Source organism: Gouania willdenowi, chromosome 17 (assembly GCF_900634775.1).
Source record: "Gouania willdenowi chromosome 17, fGouWil2.1, whole genome shotgun sequence".
In the NCBI taxonomy this organism is placed as follows: domain Eukaryota; kingdom Metazoa; phylum Chordata; class Actinopteri; order Blenniiformes; family Gobiesocidae; genus Gouania; species Gouania willdenowi.
The window spans coordinates 32,222,734-32,237,484 of record NC_041060.1 but is presented as its reverse complement, the minus strand read 5'-3'; the positions used below and the strand labels follow the sequence as shown (position 1 = coordinate 32,237,484).

At 39.7% G+C, this 14,751-nt stretch overlaps 1 protein-coding gene across 1 annotated transcript in view; it reads left to right on the top strand.

The window, feature by feature from the left end:
- Positions 1-8,843, top strand: part of cyp7b1 (cytochrome P450, family 7, subfamily B, polypeptide 1) — a 36,063-nt gene extending 27,220 nt beyond the window's left edge. The window contains exons 3-6 of the mRNA XM_028473595.1: positions 1,777-2,373; positions 4,576-4,782; positions 4,852-5,030; positions 7,561-8,843. Of these exons, the coding sequence (XP_028329396.1) occupies positions 1,777-2,373; positions 4,576-4,782; positions 4,852-5,030; positions 7,561-7,869 (1,292 nt within the window). The 3' untranslated portion in view covers positions 7,870-8,843. The remainder of the gene's footprint in view (positions 1-1,776; positions 2,374-4,575; positions 4,783-4,851; positions 5,031-7,560) is intronic.
- Positions 8,844-14,751: the final 5,908 nt, after the last annotated feature.

The following is a 14,751-nucleotide window of genomic DNA, read 5'->3' as shown; positions in this document are numbered from 1 at the left end:
TTCAGCAGAGAGAGAGAGAAACAATTTTGGGGTGTATTTACACTTTCAATATTAATTTATCAGCTTGAACTTTTTAATCAGTTTTCTATCAAAGTAATACAAGTGCCAAATATGAACTCGTGTCTAAAAAGCAACAATGCCCCCTCTGCCACCTCACCATCACTGCTTACACTCACACTAGTTCTGTAAGGGACACGTTAGAAATAACTTTATCACATTACAAGAAATGTCACCACACAACCTTTACAAAGTTATTGATTGTTGATCTAAAACATGTTTTGGCTGTAAACAATGGTGTTAGCATTACTGTATGAATCTAGCTAACGTAATTTGTTATAGTGGTATTCCCGTTTCCTGTTCAAAACTAGAGGCCATGGGTGGACTGGCCATCTGGCATTCCGGACATTGTCCCAGTGGGCCGGACCGGTCCGCTGCGTTTTTTTTTTTTTTTGACGAGCGAATGGAGGCAGACATGTTAACAGGTGGCCCAAAATAGACCAAAAATGGCAAAAGTGTGGCATGAAACTAGTGAAAAGTGGCAAAAATGGGCCTAAAGCAGTCAAGAGTTGACAAAAAATGGCCAAATAAAGAGGAACCAGGTGGTATGTAATGGCTAAGGGCAACTTAAAGGGGCAAAAAGTGGCAAACAATATTGAAAAAAGGCAAAAATGTGGAACAAAAAGAGGCAACATGTTGGACAAAAAGAAAACAAGTGATTGGTAAAATGTAGCTTATTTAGATGAAAAGTGGCCAAAAATGTTTAAAGATAGAACAAAAATTGGATAAAAGTGTAAAAAAGAACCTGCTAAAATGGACAAAAAATAGGAACAAATTTGACATTTATTGGCAAAAGTTAAATTTCTACACCCAACCATTACTGAGTAAATTGTTATTTTTTGTTTTAAAATGATCAACAGACATTGTGAAACTACCAAAAATGAAATGATCAGACAATAATCAAATGCATCACATCATAGCTGACCAATCAGATTAAACGTCATGTACCACAGCATTAAACAGAGTTCATAATGTAGCTATACTTAGAGCCTGACATTTTTTTAAATTTTGAATTTAAGTTATTGGTGTTATTTTATTTAAATAATTATTATTATAATTATTATTTCATACAGATTACTTTTTGGAAAATAAATTAAGATTTGCTCTCTTCCTTTCTAAGTTTATACATGAGATGTTTACTGTGTGCAAGGGAATCGTGGTAAGATTTATTATCTAATTTTTACTTGTACATGAGTATTTTATGTATGACGTATTTGTACTTGAGTACAATTTCAATCAAGTAACAGTACTTTTACTTGAGTAGGATACATCAGTATTCTTTACACCTCTGAATTTATGACATGACAAGGGTAAAAAAAACATTTTTCAGCTTCTAAGGCCAAAGTTATGAGATTATTTGTTTCTGCTTTTTTATTTCTAAAAGTAAAAAATGGTAAATGGACTTGATTTTATATAACGCTTTATCACCACACTGAAACAGTCTCAAAGAGCTTTACATATCAGCTCATTCACCCAATCACTGTCACATTCACACACCAGTGGGACAGGACTGCCATGCAAGGCGCTAGTTGACCACTGGGAGCAACTTAGGGTTCAGTGTCTTGCCCAAGGACACTTCAACACATAGTCAGGTACTGGGATTGAACCCCCAACCTCTCGATCAGAAGACGACCCACTACCACCTGAGCCACGGTCGCATTGATTATTCATCAATGTCCATTACTAATTTAGTAATTTACTTCTTGATCTGCTTTGCAGGTAAATACATGACCTTCATCATGAACCCATTATTGTACCCGAATGTCATCAAACAAGGTCGGCAGCTTGACTTTCATGAGTTCTCCGAGAAGGTTGCCCCTGTCACCTTTGGCTACCCACCCGTCATCAACCAAAGGTTTCCTGGTCTGAAGGAGCAGATCTCACGATCATTCCAACTGCTGCAGGGAGACAACCTGACGTTACTGACTGAGAGCATGATGTCCAACCTGATGCTGCTGTTTCGTCAGGATCACATGGGACAGGAAGGCTGGAGGAGCGGCAGCATGTATGAATTCTGTTACTCTGTGATGTTTGAAGCCACCTTTCTGACCATGTACGGTCGTCCACCATCTGCCAGTCGCCACAGAGGCATGAGCACGCTAAAGGAGGACTTTTTAAAGTTTGACAACATGTTCCCACTCCTTATTGCTCAGATCCCTATTTGGCTGCTGGGTCAGACCAAAGCCATTCGGAAAAAGCTCATCAACTACTTCCATCCGAGACAGATGTTTCATTGGTCCAGTACGTCTCAGTTTATCCAACGTAGGTCTGAACTGTTCGAGCAGTACGAAACACTGGGGGACCAGGATAAAGCAGGTAGTTAAAATGTTTTTGTTCTCTAACCTTAATTGGACGTGTTGCTCTTTTTAAAATGTTGTGTTTGAGTGTCTGGATAAAGTCAGTTTGGGATTGTTTGGAAGATTCTTTTTATTCCAGGCATTACACATATCTATTTAATTGTTTCGTTGTTGAGATCATGGGTTTTAGTCCCAATTGATGCCTAGTTTACAATGACTCGAGCAGGTTTTACAGATTCAGTGCCTGCTGGGTTTTCATCAGCGTGTTGTCACAGCTCCCTAATCTCAAAGCACAACAATTTATTACTTTGATCGCACGTTTTCTATTTTTTTTCCATAAAAATACAACTTAACCTGTTCTCATATAAATATTTACTGTAAATGTTTTACTAATGTCATTGATGATGAGTTAGATTATTAAAGGTCCCATATCATGCTATTTTTCACCATCTCCATTTGTTCTAAGAACCCCAAAACATAGTATTTGAGGTTTATTTTCCCGAGTTTTAGCCTCTGAAAAGTCACTTTCTGAGTAACTCTACACAAACAGGCTGATTTACGGCCTACTTGTGCATATTCATGAGTGGGCGTGTCTATAGACGGACACAAACTTCCTCCTTCCCACACGGTGACGTAGGGCCAGAGGACGGCCCGCCCTCCTCCCACCCACTCCGTAGCAGAGCTCATGCTGCTTTATAAACACGAGACAGAGCATGGGGGCGGGGCGTTCACCGGTACATACATAGACTGTAGAAAATACATACATAGCACTGTGAGAAGGACGCTGACATGCTCACCTTCGTGGGCGTGTCTGTTTACATGTCAATCACAGCAGAGAGCTTCCTGGAGGCGTGGCTTCTCCAGCTCAGTGCCGCGTCATCAAAGTGGAAACGCATCATCAAATTGTAGCGAGGTGTTTGGGCTCACCCTGTAGTAAGTAAGGAGCAAATCACCCTCTAACTAACGATGGAGGGAATCAATGAAAGAAACACTTTGGGCCTGTGTAAGAAGACTAATAGACCTTTATGATGTTTAAAGCACAGAAAAGTAGATTTAGTTTAACTAAGGCCCTTTAAGAAGTTAGTTCCTACCAAGTGATCTGATTGGACGACAGACATTCCAAGAGTGCTGATGTAGAGCAACAGCAGCACCGGGACTTCTTACGGATCATATCACTCCGCTGTACAGCTGATCTAATACCGTTAATTACCGTTACATCTTGGGCTTTTTTATTGTGTGTGTGGTCGTTCATATTACATAATAAATGTGTCTTCAATCAGTTTGGAGTATGACCGGAATGCACGCTGATGTGAAGCGCATGCACAGAAGAGGTCCTAAGGTGACACATGACCCCACGGTGTTTACAGAAGTAAATATGGAGGCGTCCAGTGTAGGACTGTGAGTCACACTGAGAAATGTTCTTTCCAACAAAAGTCAGCACTTCATAACTTTAAAGAGAGTGAAAAAGAAGAAGGTTTATTACTCTAGCTGTTTACTGTGATGTGCTACATCTTTACAGCAGAGTGTTTGGATGCAGAGTCAGAGTCAACAGTGGTGGGATAGGGATGTCAGTGGCTTCAGTGCTGGGGAGTTTATTAAAATCAGAATTGTATTGTTCAGACTGTCTTTAACAGATCGGATACAGATCCCATATGAGCAAAAAGATCGGATTTAGGTCACATTTGCCTGCAGTGTGAATGAAGTGTGTGAACTCTCCACTTTGTGGAGCAAAATGACTAAATAAACAAACAAATCATAATCTCTTGTCACTTTTTACTGCTAACTGATAAAATGCGCTTGTAGAACTGTTGTATGAAAGCAATATCACACTCGAGGTCGTACTGTTGTGATGAAATATCAGTACTGGTGTTATTATGTACGACCGAATCACACCAGTGCTGATATTTCATTCATATTGTTTAAATATCTGAATCTTCATTATGTCATATAGAAAATGTATTCTGTCTTACGAACCCTTTAAGATAAATGGAAATGTATTTTCTCACAGGCAAGGCCAGTTTTTTGTACATTACAGTGCATTTAATATACAAGGCAACATAGAGACAGAACTGATGTATTTATAACATATCAAACAGTGCAAGTGCTTAACTGCAGTGGTTGTAGGGGTTTTATGTGTTCTGGGTTTGTGAAGATGTGTGGAGGGGCTTAATATAAAAGTAGGAGGGATTTGGTTTAAGTATGTCTCTGTTATCGCCCCCAGCTCATCACTTTGCCATTCTGTGGGCATCAGTTGGTAACACTGTCCCTGCCACCTTCTGGGCCATGTACTACCTGGTGAGACACCCAGAGGCGCTGCAGGCTGTTCGGCAGGAGATCCAGGATGTTCTACGACTTCACGGCATTAAGTTTAGCAGTGATAGAGATTTAAAACTAAGCAGAGACCAGTTGGACCAGCTTATCTACCTGGGTATGTGAACGCAAAGGAATGTAAACTGTGTTGTAAAGTTTCCTCCAAAAATATGAATGTCTTCCACAGAGAGCGCCATCAACGAGAGCCTGCGTCTCTCCTCAGCATCCATAAACATTCGAGTAGCCCAGGAGGACTTTAATCTGCGTCTGGAAGCTAATCGATCAATTGCTGTCCGAAAAGGAGACATTATTGCCCTTTATCCACAGACAATGCACCTGGATCCTGAGATCTACGAGGAGCCACAGGTACATGGCATGTATGAGTAAAACCAAACATCTGGTCGATCTACAATGCTATAGATTTAAGCTCTCATAGAAAAACGTCTCAAAGATTACTTTGATTATCTGTGTAAATTCTGCAGAAAAAAAAATGCTTTGAGGAAATAAAAAGCCTTTCATAAGAACCTCAAATATAGGTGTCATTGCACAGCTGCAGATGCAATTTCATTACATTGACTGAAGTCTATTTAGTATTTGGTGACTTTTGCACAGGAACATAGTCATTGAACAATGGTGACATATTTAACTATACATCAGAGTGTTGACTTCACTACACAATAATGATATTATAATGCAGAGATGGGCAACTTCTATCTCAGCGAGGGCCACAAAACTGTGACGGTCTGATCCAAGGGCCACATTATCAACATTTATGTCATTAATACAGGAAAGAAAAAAAGAGCTTTGTTGTAGTTTTTTGTCTGGATTCCTTTGTGTTGTTTGAGTTGTTAGACATTTGGTGTGTTTTTTAATTCATTTTGGCTATTTTCTTTCCAATATAGCAAATTTTTGTGGCTTTTTTTTTGTGTTTTTCAAGTCATTACATGTGTTTTTGTTATATTTTTGTTGGAATTTTTTGTGTAATTTTAAAGTCTTTTTGTATGTGTTGTTTGGTGTGTTTTAGTGTATCTTTGTTGTCATTTTGTGTGTTTTATCAATTCAATTCAACTTTATTTATATAGCGCAAAATACAACAAAGTCATCTCAAAGCGCTGAACAAAATATAAAGTCCATAGTAAAAAAGAAGAAAGAACCCAACAAGACCCACATGAACAGCATTTAGCGACAGTGGGAAGAAAAAACTCTCTCTTTTTTATAGGAATAAATCTCCAGCAGAACCAGGTTCAGAGGTGGCAGCCATCTGCTTCTTCTGGTTGGGGTTAGTGGACAGAAGGACAAACAGAATAGGATAGAAGGATAGTCCATCCAAGTGTCTCAGATTAGTTGAGTCGTGAGCCATTGATCAGGATACAGTATATGGGGTGGATATCAGTGTATATTGTGAGCAGTATGATTTGTTATGCAACGAGGGACAGAAGTGGGTGGTTATCTACAACCCAGCACAACTGTGTCTGCCTTGACATTCATCCCATTGCAGCCCATTAGAGCTACAGTATGTGTTGATGGTGGATCGTGTTTGAATATAATGTTGGTATTCTACTATATAATCTTAATTTTTTGTTCCTATTTTTAGGTTTAGGGCTTTGTTCCTAGTGTTTAGGTTAACGCTATTATACGGTATGTGCTTTAGCAAATAGGTAGGTTTTGAGTTTACTTTTAAAGGTGGAGAGAGTAGCAGCCTCCCGTATTAAGACTGGGAGTTGGTTCTAAAGGTGAGGTGCTTGGTAGCTGAATGATCTGCCTCCTGTTCTACTTCTAGATACTTTCAGAACTTCCAGGAGACCAGCAGACTGAGAGCGGAGTGTTCTGCCTGGACAATAGGGCACTAACAGGTCTTTAAGATACACAGGAGCTTGATCATGTAGAGCTTTGTATGCTAACAGGAGGATTTTAAACTCTATTCTAGATTTTACAGGAAGCCAATGAAGAGAAGCCAATACTGGAGAAATATGATCTCTCCTGTTAGTACCTGTTAGTATTCTAGCTGCAGCATTCTGAATTAACTGGAGACTTTTTAGTGAGTTACTAGGACATCCTGACAGTAGAGAGTTACAATAATCTAATCTAGATGTAACAAATGCATGGATTAATTTTTCAACATCACTCTGGGCCAAAATATTCCTGATTTTAGAGATATTACGGAGGTGGAAGAAGGCTGTCCTTGTGATTTGTTTAATATGAGAATTAAAGGATAAGTCAGTGTCAAAGATAACGCCTAAGTTTTTTACTGTGGTGCTGGGTGACAGAGTGATGTCATCCAGAGACACTATTTGCTCTGATAATTTATCTCTGAGGTGTTTTGGACCAAATAAAATAACTTCGGATTTATCCTGGTTAAGAAGGAGAAAGTTGTGGCTCATCCAGGATGTGATGTCATTAAGACAAGCCAGGAATTTTAATAACTGATGAGTTTCATCAGATTTCATTGAGAGACAAAGCTGTGTGTCATCTGCATAACAATGGAAATTTATAATATGTTCTCTGATAATGTTACCTAGTGGAAGCATATATAATGTAGAGTATTGGTCCCAGAACTGAACCTTGTGGAACTCCATGATTAACTCTGGCGTGTGCTGAGGAGAGATTATTAACATGAACAAAGTGGGTTCTGTCTGATACGTAGGATTTAAACCAACCCAATTTGTACTTTTAATTTTTTTGTTTTTTCTTGTTTTTTGTGTACTTTTCTTGACATTCTGCTGTTGTTGTGTATTATATTGGGCTTCATATAACTTCCAACATCATGAATTACAATTTAGTTTTTGGGGGCCACACAAAGATAGTCCGAGGGCCACCAGTTGCCTTTGTCTGATATAATATGTAACACATTGCCTCTTGTGTACTTGAACACATTCTCTTCCCCTTTGTGCTCCAGATGTTCCAGTTCGATCGCTACGTTCTGGACAACACAATGAAGACAGACTTTTACAAGAATGGCCAAAAGCTCAAGTACTTCCTAATGCCATTTGGCTCAGGCTCCTCCATGTGTCCCGGACGATTCTTTGCTCTGAATGAGATGAAGCAGTTTTTGTGTCTGCTGCTGCTGTATTTTGAAATGCAGTTGGAAGATGGGCTGAGTCAAGCTACGCTGGATTTCGGCAGAGCAGGGTTGGGGATTCTGTTGCCAACCACGGATGTCTGTTTCCGATACCGCCTGCGAGGTGTTGAAGAAGATCACTCATAAATTTTATTTATAATGCACTTTTCATTCCAAGGAATCTCAAAGTGCCACATTTAAAAACACAATAAAACTACACAATATAACTTGCTGTTATCACACCCACACTTAAAAAATCTGGAGTGGACCATGAAAATCCCAACAGCTTCTGCCCCATCTCTAACCTCCCATTCATTTAAAAAATCCTCGTGCAATGTGTTGCCCATCAACTGAAACAACATCTCCACTCCTTTGCGTCATTTGAGACATTTCAATCTGGTTCCCACACTCACCACAGCACTAAAACAGCCCTGATTAAAGTCACCAATGACCTTCTGCTTGCCTCAGACTCTGGATCCCTCTCTATACTCCTCCTTCTTGACCTCAGTGCTGCCTTCGACACCATTGACCACCTGATCCTTCTCCACCGTTTACAGTACCTCATTGGCATCACTGGTTCAGCTCTCTCCTGGTTCACTTCTACCTTACAAACCGTTTCCAATACATCTTCATAAACAAATGCACATCCCACACACTCCCAGTAACCCACGGAGTCCCTCAAGGCTCGGTGCTTGGTCCCCTCCTCTTCATCCTTTACATTCTGCCCTTGGAAGTATGATTTGCCGCCATGGACTAAAATTTCCCTGCTACGCTGACAACACACAACTTTACCTTTCCACAAAAACAATCACCTGGCTCAGTCTCCGCCCTAACAAACTGCCTCTCTGAAATAAAATCATGGATGACCACCAACTTTCTCAAACTGAACTGCAATAAATCAGAAATGATCATCATTGCTCCTAAATCCCCCCCGCCCCACCCCCCCCGCTCAGGATTTCATACTTTCCATCATTGGTCACATGGTCACCCCCTTCTCGCAGATCAGAAACCTTGGAGTCATTTTCGACCCTACACTCTCATTCCAGCCCCACATTTGCCAAATCACTAAAACAGCCTTCTTTCATCTTTGAAACATCGCCCGCCTTCGTCCCACCCTCTCCAAAACCAGAAACCCTAATCCATGCCTTCATTTCCTCCAGACTCGATTACTGCAACAGCCTCCTTCCTCCATGGTCTTCCCTCTACCCACCTACAAAAACTCCAACATGTTCAAAACTCATCAGCCAGGCTACTCACCCAAACCTCCTCCAGTGACCACATCACCCCTGTACTTCAACAACTACACTGGCTCCCCATAAAAAAGTGTATCCACTTCAAGATCCTGCTCATCACCTACAAATCCCTTAATAACCTGGCCCCTCCATACCTTTCTGACCTCCTACTATGCTGTCAAATGCAGGGGATAGAGCCTTCACCTCAGCCGCCCCCACACTCTGGGACTCTCTCCCCCCAAACATCCATGCCTCAGACCCACTACAAACATTAAAAACCCACGTGTTCACACCACATTCAACTAACATATGTTCTTCAGTCCTTATGTCTCCTGTAAAGCATCTTTGTTTTCGCTTTTATTTCCTATTATTATTATTATTATACCCCGTCCGCCTTTGATCGCTAATTCGACCCCCTAAAAATGCCCGAAAACTCACTGAAATTTGCACGCACCTCAGGCCTGGCGAAAAATTTGATAATTTGGTGGTGTGAAAAAAAACGGAAAGAAAACACACGCTATGCGTGCGTTTTCGCCGCCAAAACAAACGATGGAACCACACGACCGCCAGGTCTGACCGATTTGCACGAAAATCGCCACATGTAGTCTTCGCCCCAGAATGAGCAAAAAGTTACATTGTGACCCCGCCCAAAACCAAACAGGAAGTCAGCCATCTTGGGTCAAAGGTCAAAAATGGCGTTTCGCCCTCGAAACGCATCTGCGCTATCTAGTCTGAGGGGATTCATCCGATTCGCTTAAAACTTGGCAACACCACATAGGACCCATTGAAGATGAAAAGTTATCGAAAGAATTTTCGTATCTGTCACGGTTTGGTCGTGGCGCCGCCACAAAAATGCAATGCTAATTTTCGTTAGCACGCAAAAAATTCCAAATCTCCATAACTCTGACACACAAACTTTGATCAGCTTCAAATTTCACACAAAGGACATGTGCCCAAGCTTGGTCATGACTGCTTTGAAACATTTCCCATCATGCCTTGTGTTTTCGACCGGTGTCATTTAAGGTCATGTACACGGTTAGCTTCATATTTGATACACATGATGACCGTACAGCCATAAACAAAACTCGAGAACCAATTTACCCATAATGCCTTGCGTTCTCAGAGGGCGCCGCTTCTTGGGCCGTCCTACGCCAGCAGCTCTAGCGGCAAGACGACATGTCGTGTTGACTTCAAAACACTGTAGGATGAATCTTATTAGATGGAAGCACATTGCTATGGCAAATAGAGCAGGCTGTGAAAAGTGGGAGGGGCCTATCATGACACAGGAAAATCCTTTGCCATAACTACGCCGTTATACGAAAACGCTTGCAACTCCAGAATGCAAAGTTCAAAGTGCTTCATATTTGATACACATGATGACCATACAGCCCCAAACAACAAACAATGACCAAAAACACCCACAATGCCTTGCGCTCTCAGAGGGCGCCGCTTCTGTGGTCGTCCTACACGAGCAGCTGTAGCGGACAGACGATATGTCGTGTTGACTTCAAAACACTGTAGGATGAACCTACACAGAGGGGAGCAAATTCCTATTGAAGAAACAACAGACTGTGGTCAGTGGGAGGGGCCTAAAATGTCACTGGAAAATTATTCGCCATCAACACGCTGTAATAGGAAAATGCTTATAACGCTCCAATGCAAAGTTCAAACTGCTTCATATTTGATACACACGATGATTGTCCATCCATAAACAACTTTCGATGACCAAATTACCCATCATGGCCAGTGGGAGGGGCCTATAATCACACAGGAAAATCCTTCGCTATAACTACGCCGTTATACGAAAACGCTTACAACTCCAGGCCAATTCCCAAATCCCCAACAGTGGTATACGTGACCGTCGGTTACCGCCCCCGGCCGCTTCATCGGACCCTATGACGCTGCTCGCGGCTTTAATTATTATTATTATTATTATTATTATTATTATTATGTGTTCAGCCAAATATGGAAGAAATTCACAAACCCTGTTAATGAATGAAATCAATTGGATATTATTGTAACCATCTCCTTGGTTCACACAATATAGGAAACACTAATCTGCTTATTAATGGATTCTATCAGTTTACTTCACGTTGGAGGTGGTTATTATCAATGTACACATTGTGTTAACAAGATGCTGGACATGAGAAAGTTAAGCCGTGATAGTGTGAAGGTGCATTTAGCAGTTATCACTTTGATATTTGACTTAATAAAAAACATTACCACATCTTATGAAAGTAACTTTTACACAGCAGTTTGTGTCTAATATGGATTTTTTTATACATAAAAGCTTCAGAATGTTTTGATGATATAGGAAAAAGGAACAGGATGAGAGGCGGAGTGAAGGGTGCTCAAACAAGTCTTCATTTGATGGAAAAGTCTGATTTGTGCTCAGTTGTTGTTTCTTCACTGCATTTGATGACGTCAGTCAGAGTCTTGTTCGATGCTCTCCTGCTTTGTTGAGTCGTCTTCAGTGGACGGAGAACCCGTACAGAGCTGAGGAGAGTTTACAAAATCAATGTGAACACCAGTCGACATTGACTGCATGGATGGGACAGGCTGAAATGTGTGTTCATGATTTTGGTGTACAGTACATAATTGTGTAGGACATGTATGCCTATGTGTTGGTACATGTTGTCTTATGTACAATTGAAAGCTGAAGTTTACATACACTGTGCAAAAAGACACGTAACACTTTTTTTCTCACTGTCTGAAATGAAATCAGACTAAAGCTCTTATTATTTAATTTTGCTAAATGCTACAATAATGAGAGAAATCTTTTCTTAGATATTTTTTTTATTACTTTCTTCGAGGTCAGAAGTTTACATACGTATTTAGTAGCGTTGCCTTTGAACTGCATGACTTTGGTCAAATGTTTTGGGTTTCCTTCCACAAGCTTCTCACAGTACTGTGCTGGAACTCTGGTGTAACTGATCAGGCTTTGTGATGGCCACCCCAAGACATTGACTATGTTTTCCTCAAGCCACTTTTTAACTATTTTGACAGTATGCTTAGGGTCATTATTCATTTGGAAGACCCATTTGCACCCAAGTTTTAGCTTCTTGGCTGATGTCTTGGAGATGTTGCCTTAATATTTTTACGTAATGTTCTCTCTTCATGACGCCGTCTATTTTTTATGAAGAGCTTTATTTCCTGCTGCAGCAAAACAGCCCCACAGCATGATGCTGCCACCTCTGTGCTTCACACTTGGTATGGTGTTCTCAGGTCTACAAGCTTCCCCCTTTTTCCTCCAAATGTAATGATGGTCATTATGGCCAAACAGCTCCACTTCAGTTTCATCAGATCACAGGACATGTCTCCAGAGGTTAAGCTCTTTATCTTGATGTCTTTTTGCCAACTGTAATCTGGCTTTTTTATGTTTCTTTAGGTGTAATGGCTTCTTTCTTACTAAGTAGCCTTTCAGCCCATGTCGGTGCAGGACTCGTTTCACTGTGATAATGACGCTTTCTTACCAGCCAGCATCTTCACAAGGTCTTTAGCTTTTGTTCTGGGGTTGATTTGCACATTTCGGACCAAAACACGTCCATCTCTGGGAAACGGAGCCCGTGTTTTTCCTGAGCGGTGTGATGACTGGACATTCCCATGATGTCTATACTTACACCCAAGGATGAACCAGACTTGTGGAGCTCCACGATTTCTTGGCTGATTTCTTCAGATTTCCCCATGATTTCAAACAAGGAAGCAGAGTGTTTGAGGTGTGGCTTCAATTAACTCACATGTTGTCAGTTAACCTATCAGGAGCTTCCAAAGCCATGACATCATCATCTGGGCTTCCCCACGTTGTTTAAAGACAGTACTTTTAAACTTTTGACCTTGAAGAAAGTAATTAAAAATGATCTGAGAAATGATCTCTCATTATTGAGGCATTTAGGAAAATGAAATAGTTTTGGTAATCCTAACGGACCTGAAACAGGAGAGCTTTTGTCTGATTTACCTTCAGACAGCGAGAAAAAAAGTGTTATGTGTCTTTTTGCACAGTGTATGTAAACTTCTGGTTTCAACTGATCACAATGTGAATGTGCGTATGTACGTTAATAAAGCAATACTTACAACTAGAATATTTGCACTTCCTGAATAAATACAAGCGAGGATGCGGGGGCTTCCCCGCGTCGTTCGCATTCGCTAGCATTAGCATTAATTTGCATTGGTATTAGCTAGCATTAGCTATTAACATTAACGTTAGCATTATCTAGCATTAATATGAACATAGTATTAGCATAAAATTAACATCAGCCTAGCATTAACATTAACAATTAACATTAGCCTAGCACTGGCACTAACCTAGCATTAGCTAAGCATTAACCCAGCAATAGCTGAACATTAGCAGTAAGGTTGAAAAAGCATATATATATATATATATTCCACTCTCAGGTACCCCTGAGAGAGAGGAAAATAAAGCATTAAAAACATGGGGTTCATGATTTTTATTTTTAGTTAAAAATGATAATCATAACATTGATGATGTTAATGATCTTGATTAGAACGTGAGCTGAAAATATGAGATGACCTAAAATGATAAAATAAAATAAAAAAGAAATAATGGTGTTCAATAAGCACTAAATACCGCATTGCGTTTATTTACAGAATGAGATTCTTTAAAATGTGTTTTATCACTCATTCATTCCATCATAATGCTCTGGAGTTGTTGTTTCATAGTACAGGGTTCCTACAGCTTCAGTCAAATTAAATCCAAGACTTTTTGTTGCCATTTGAAGTTAAAGTTAAGACATGCAGATGTACAACTGACAGTAAAATAATCAGACTAAAATAATCAAAATCACTCTAAAAAAAACAAACAAAATGACTACAAAAAATAGCCAGATATACAGTATATATATATATATATACAAAAAAAAAAAATCCATTAAAATCTTCATTGGACAGGCAATTTTTGTATTTTTGTTAAATAAAATGAACATTTCCCCATGTGGTTGAGCTTCCCGCTGCAACCATGTCACTGTCTTGTACTGTCATGATTGTGCAATGTTACAGTAAATTATAAAACATTTTAAAAATGAATGTTACCATGTATTTTGAAATGTGAGACTAACTGCAATCATAAAATCATACTTGTGTTAAAATGTAAGACTTTTGAAACATTGATTTAAGACATTTTAATGACATACATATAATATAAATTCATGATTTTAATGCTTTTTAAGACTTTTTAAGGATCCGTGGGAACCATGTAGTATTCAGAGCAAAATGTTGTAGTTGGACAAAGAGGGTTCTTGGATTCAAAAGTAAAAAAAAGGGGGTACTGGGGTGTGTGATGGTGATCCTGTCAATGGCTTGAAAACGAATGGATCAAACCACCCAAAACCTTTGATATCAGGAATGTCTGTTGATTTCTTACATACCTTTAGACACAGAAGAACAAGTTCCTTCTGTACAGGCATGTTAAATAGTAGCAAAGTCATTTACATGTTTGTTTTAACTGTCAATACTTGTTTATTTTGCTTGGCATCATCAACACATGAAACAAGTTTATACGTTTCTATCTTTATTTTGCACAAGAATGAAAACATTAACACCAACACAGGGAAAGTAAGTCCATGGTTAGGGTAAAATATGTACTCAGACATGCCAAATATTCAAATAAATGGAATAGTAACAGAAAGGTTTCCTAAGGACCTGAGACTGTTTTTTTCAATTTGAACATCTTCCACAACTTAGTATTGGACACAGACAGCTTTTCACAGCATATATCACAGGACTGACAATGAGCTCAATGCATTAGGTAAGAAAAGCTGTTTAAAAGTCAGCTGTAGAGGTT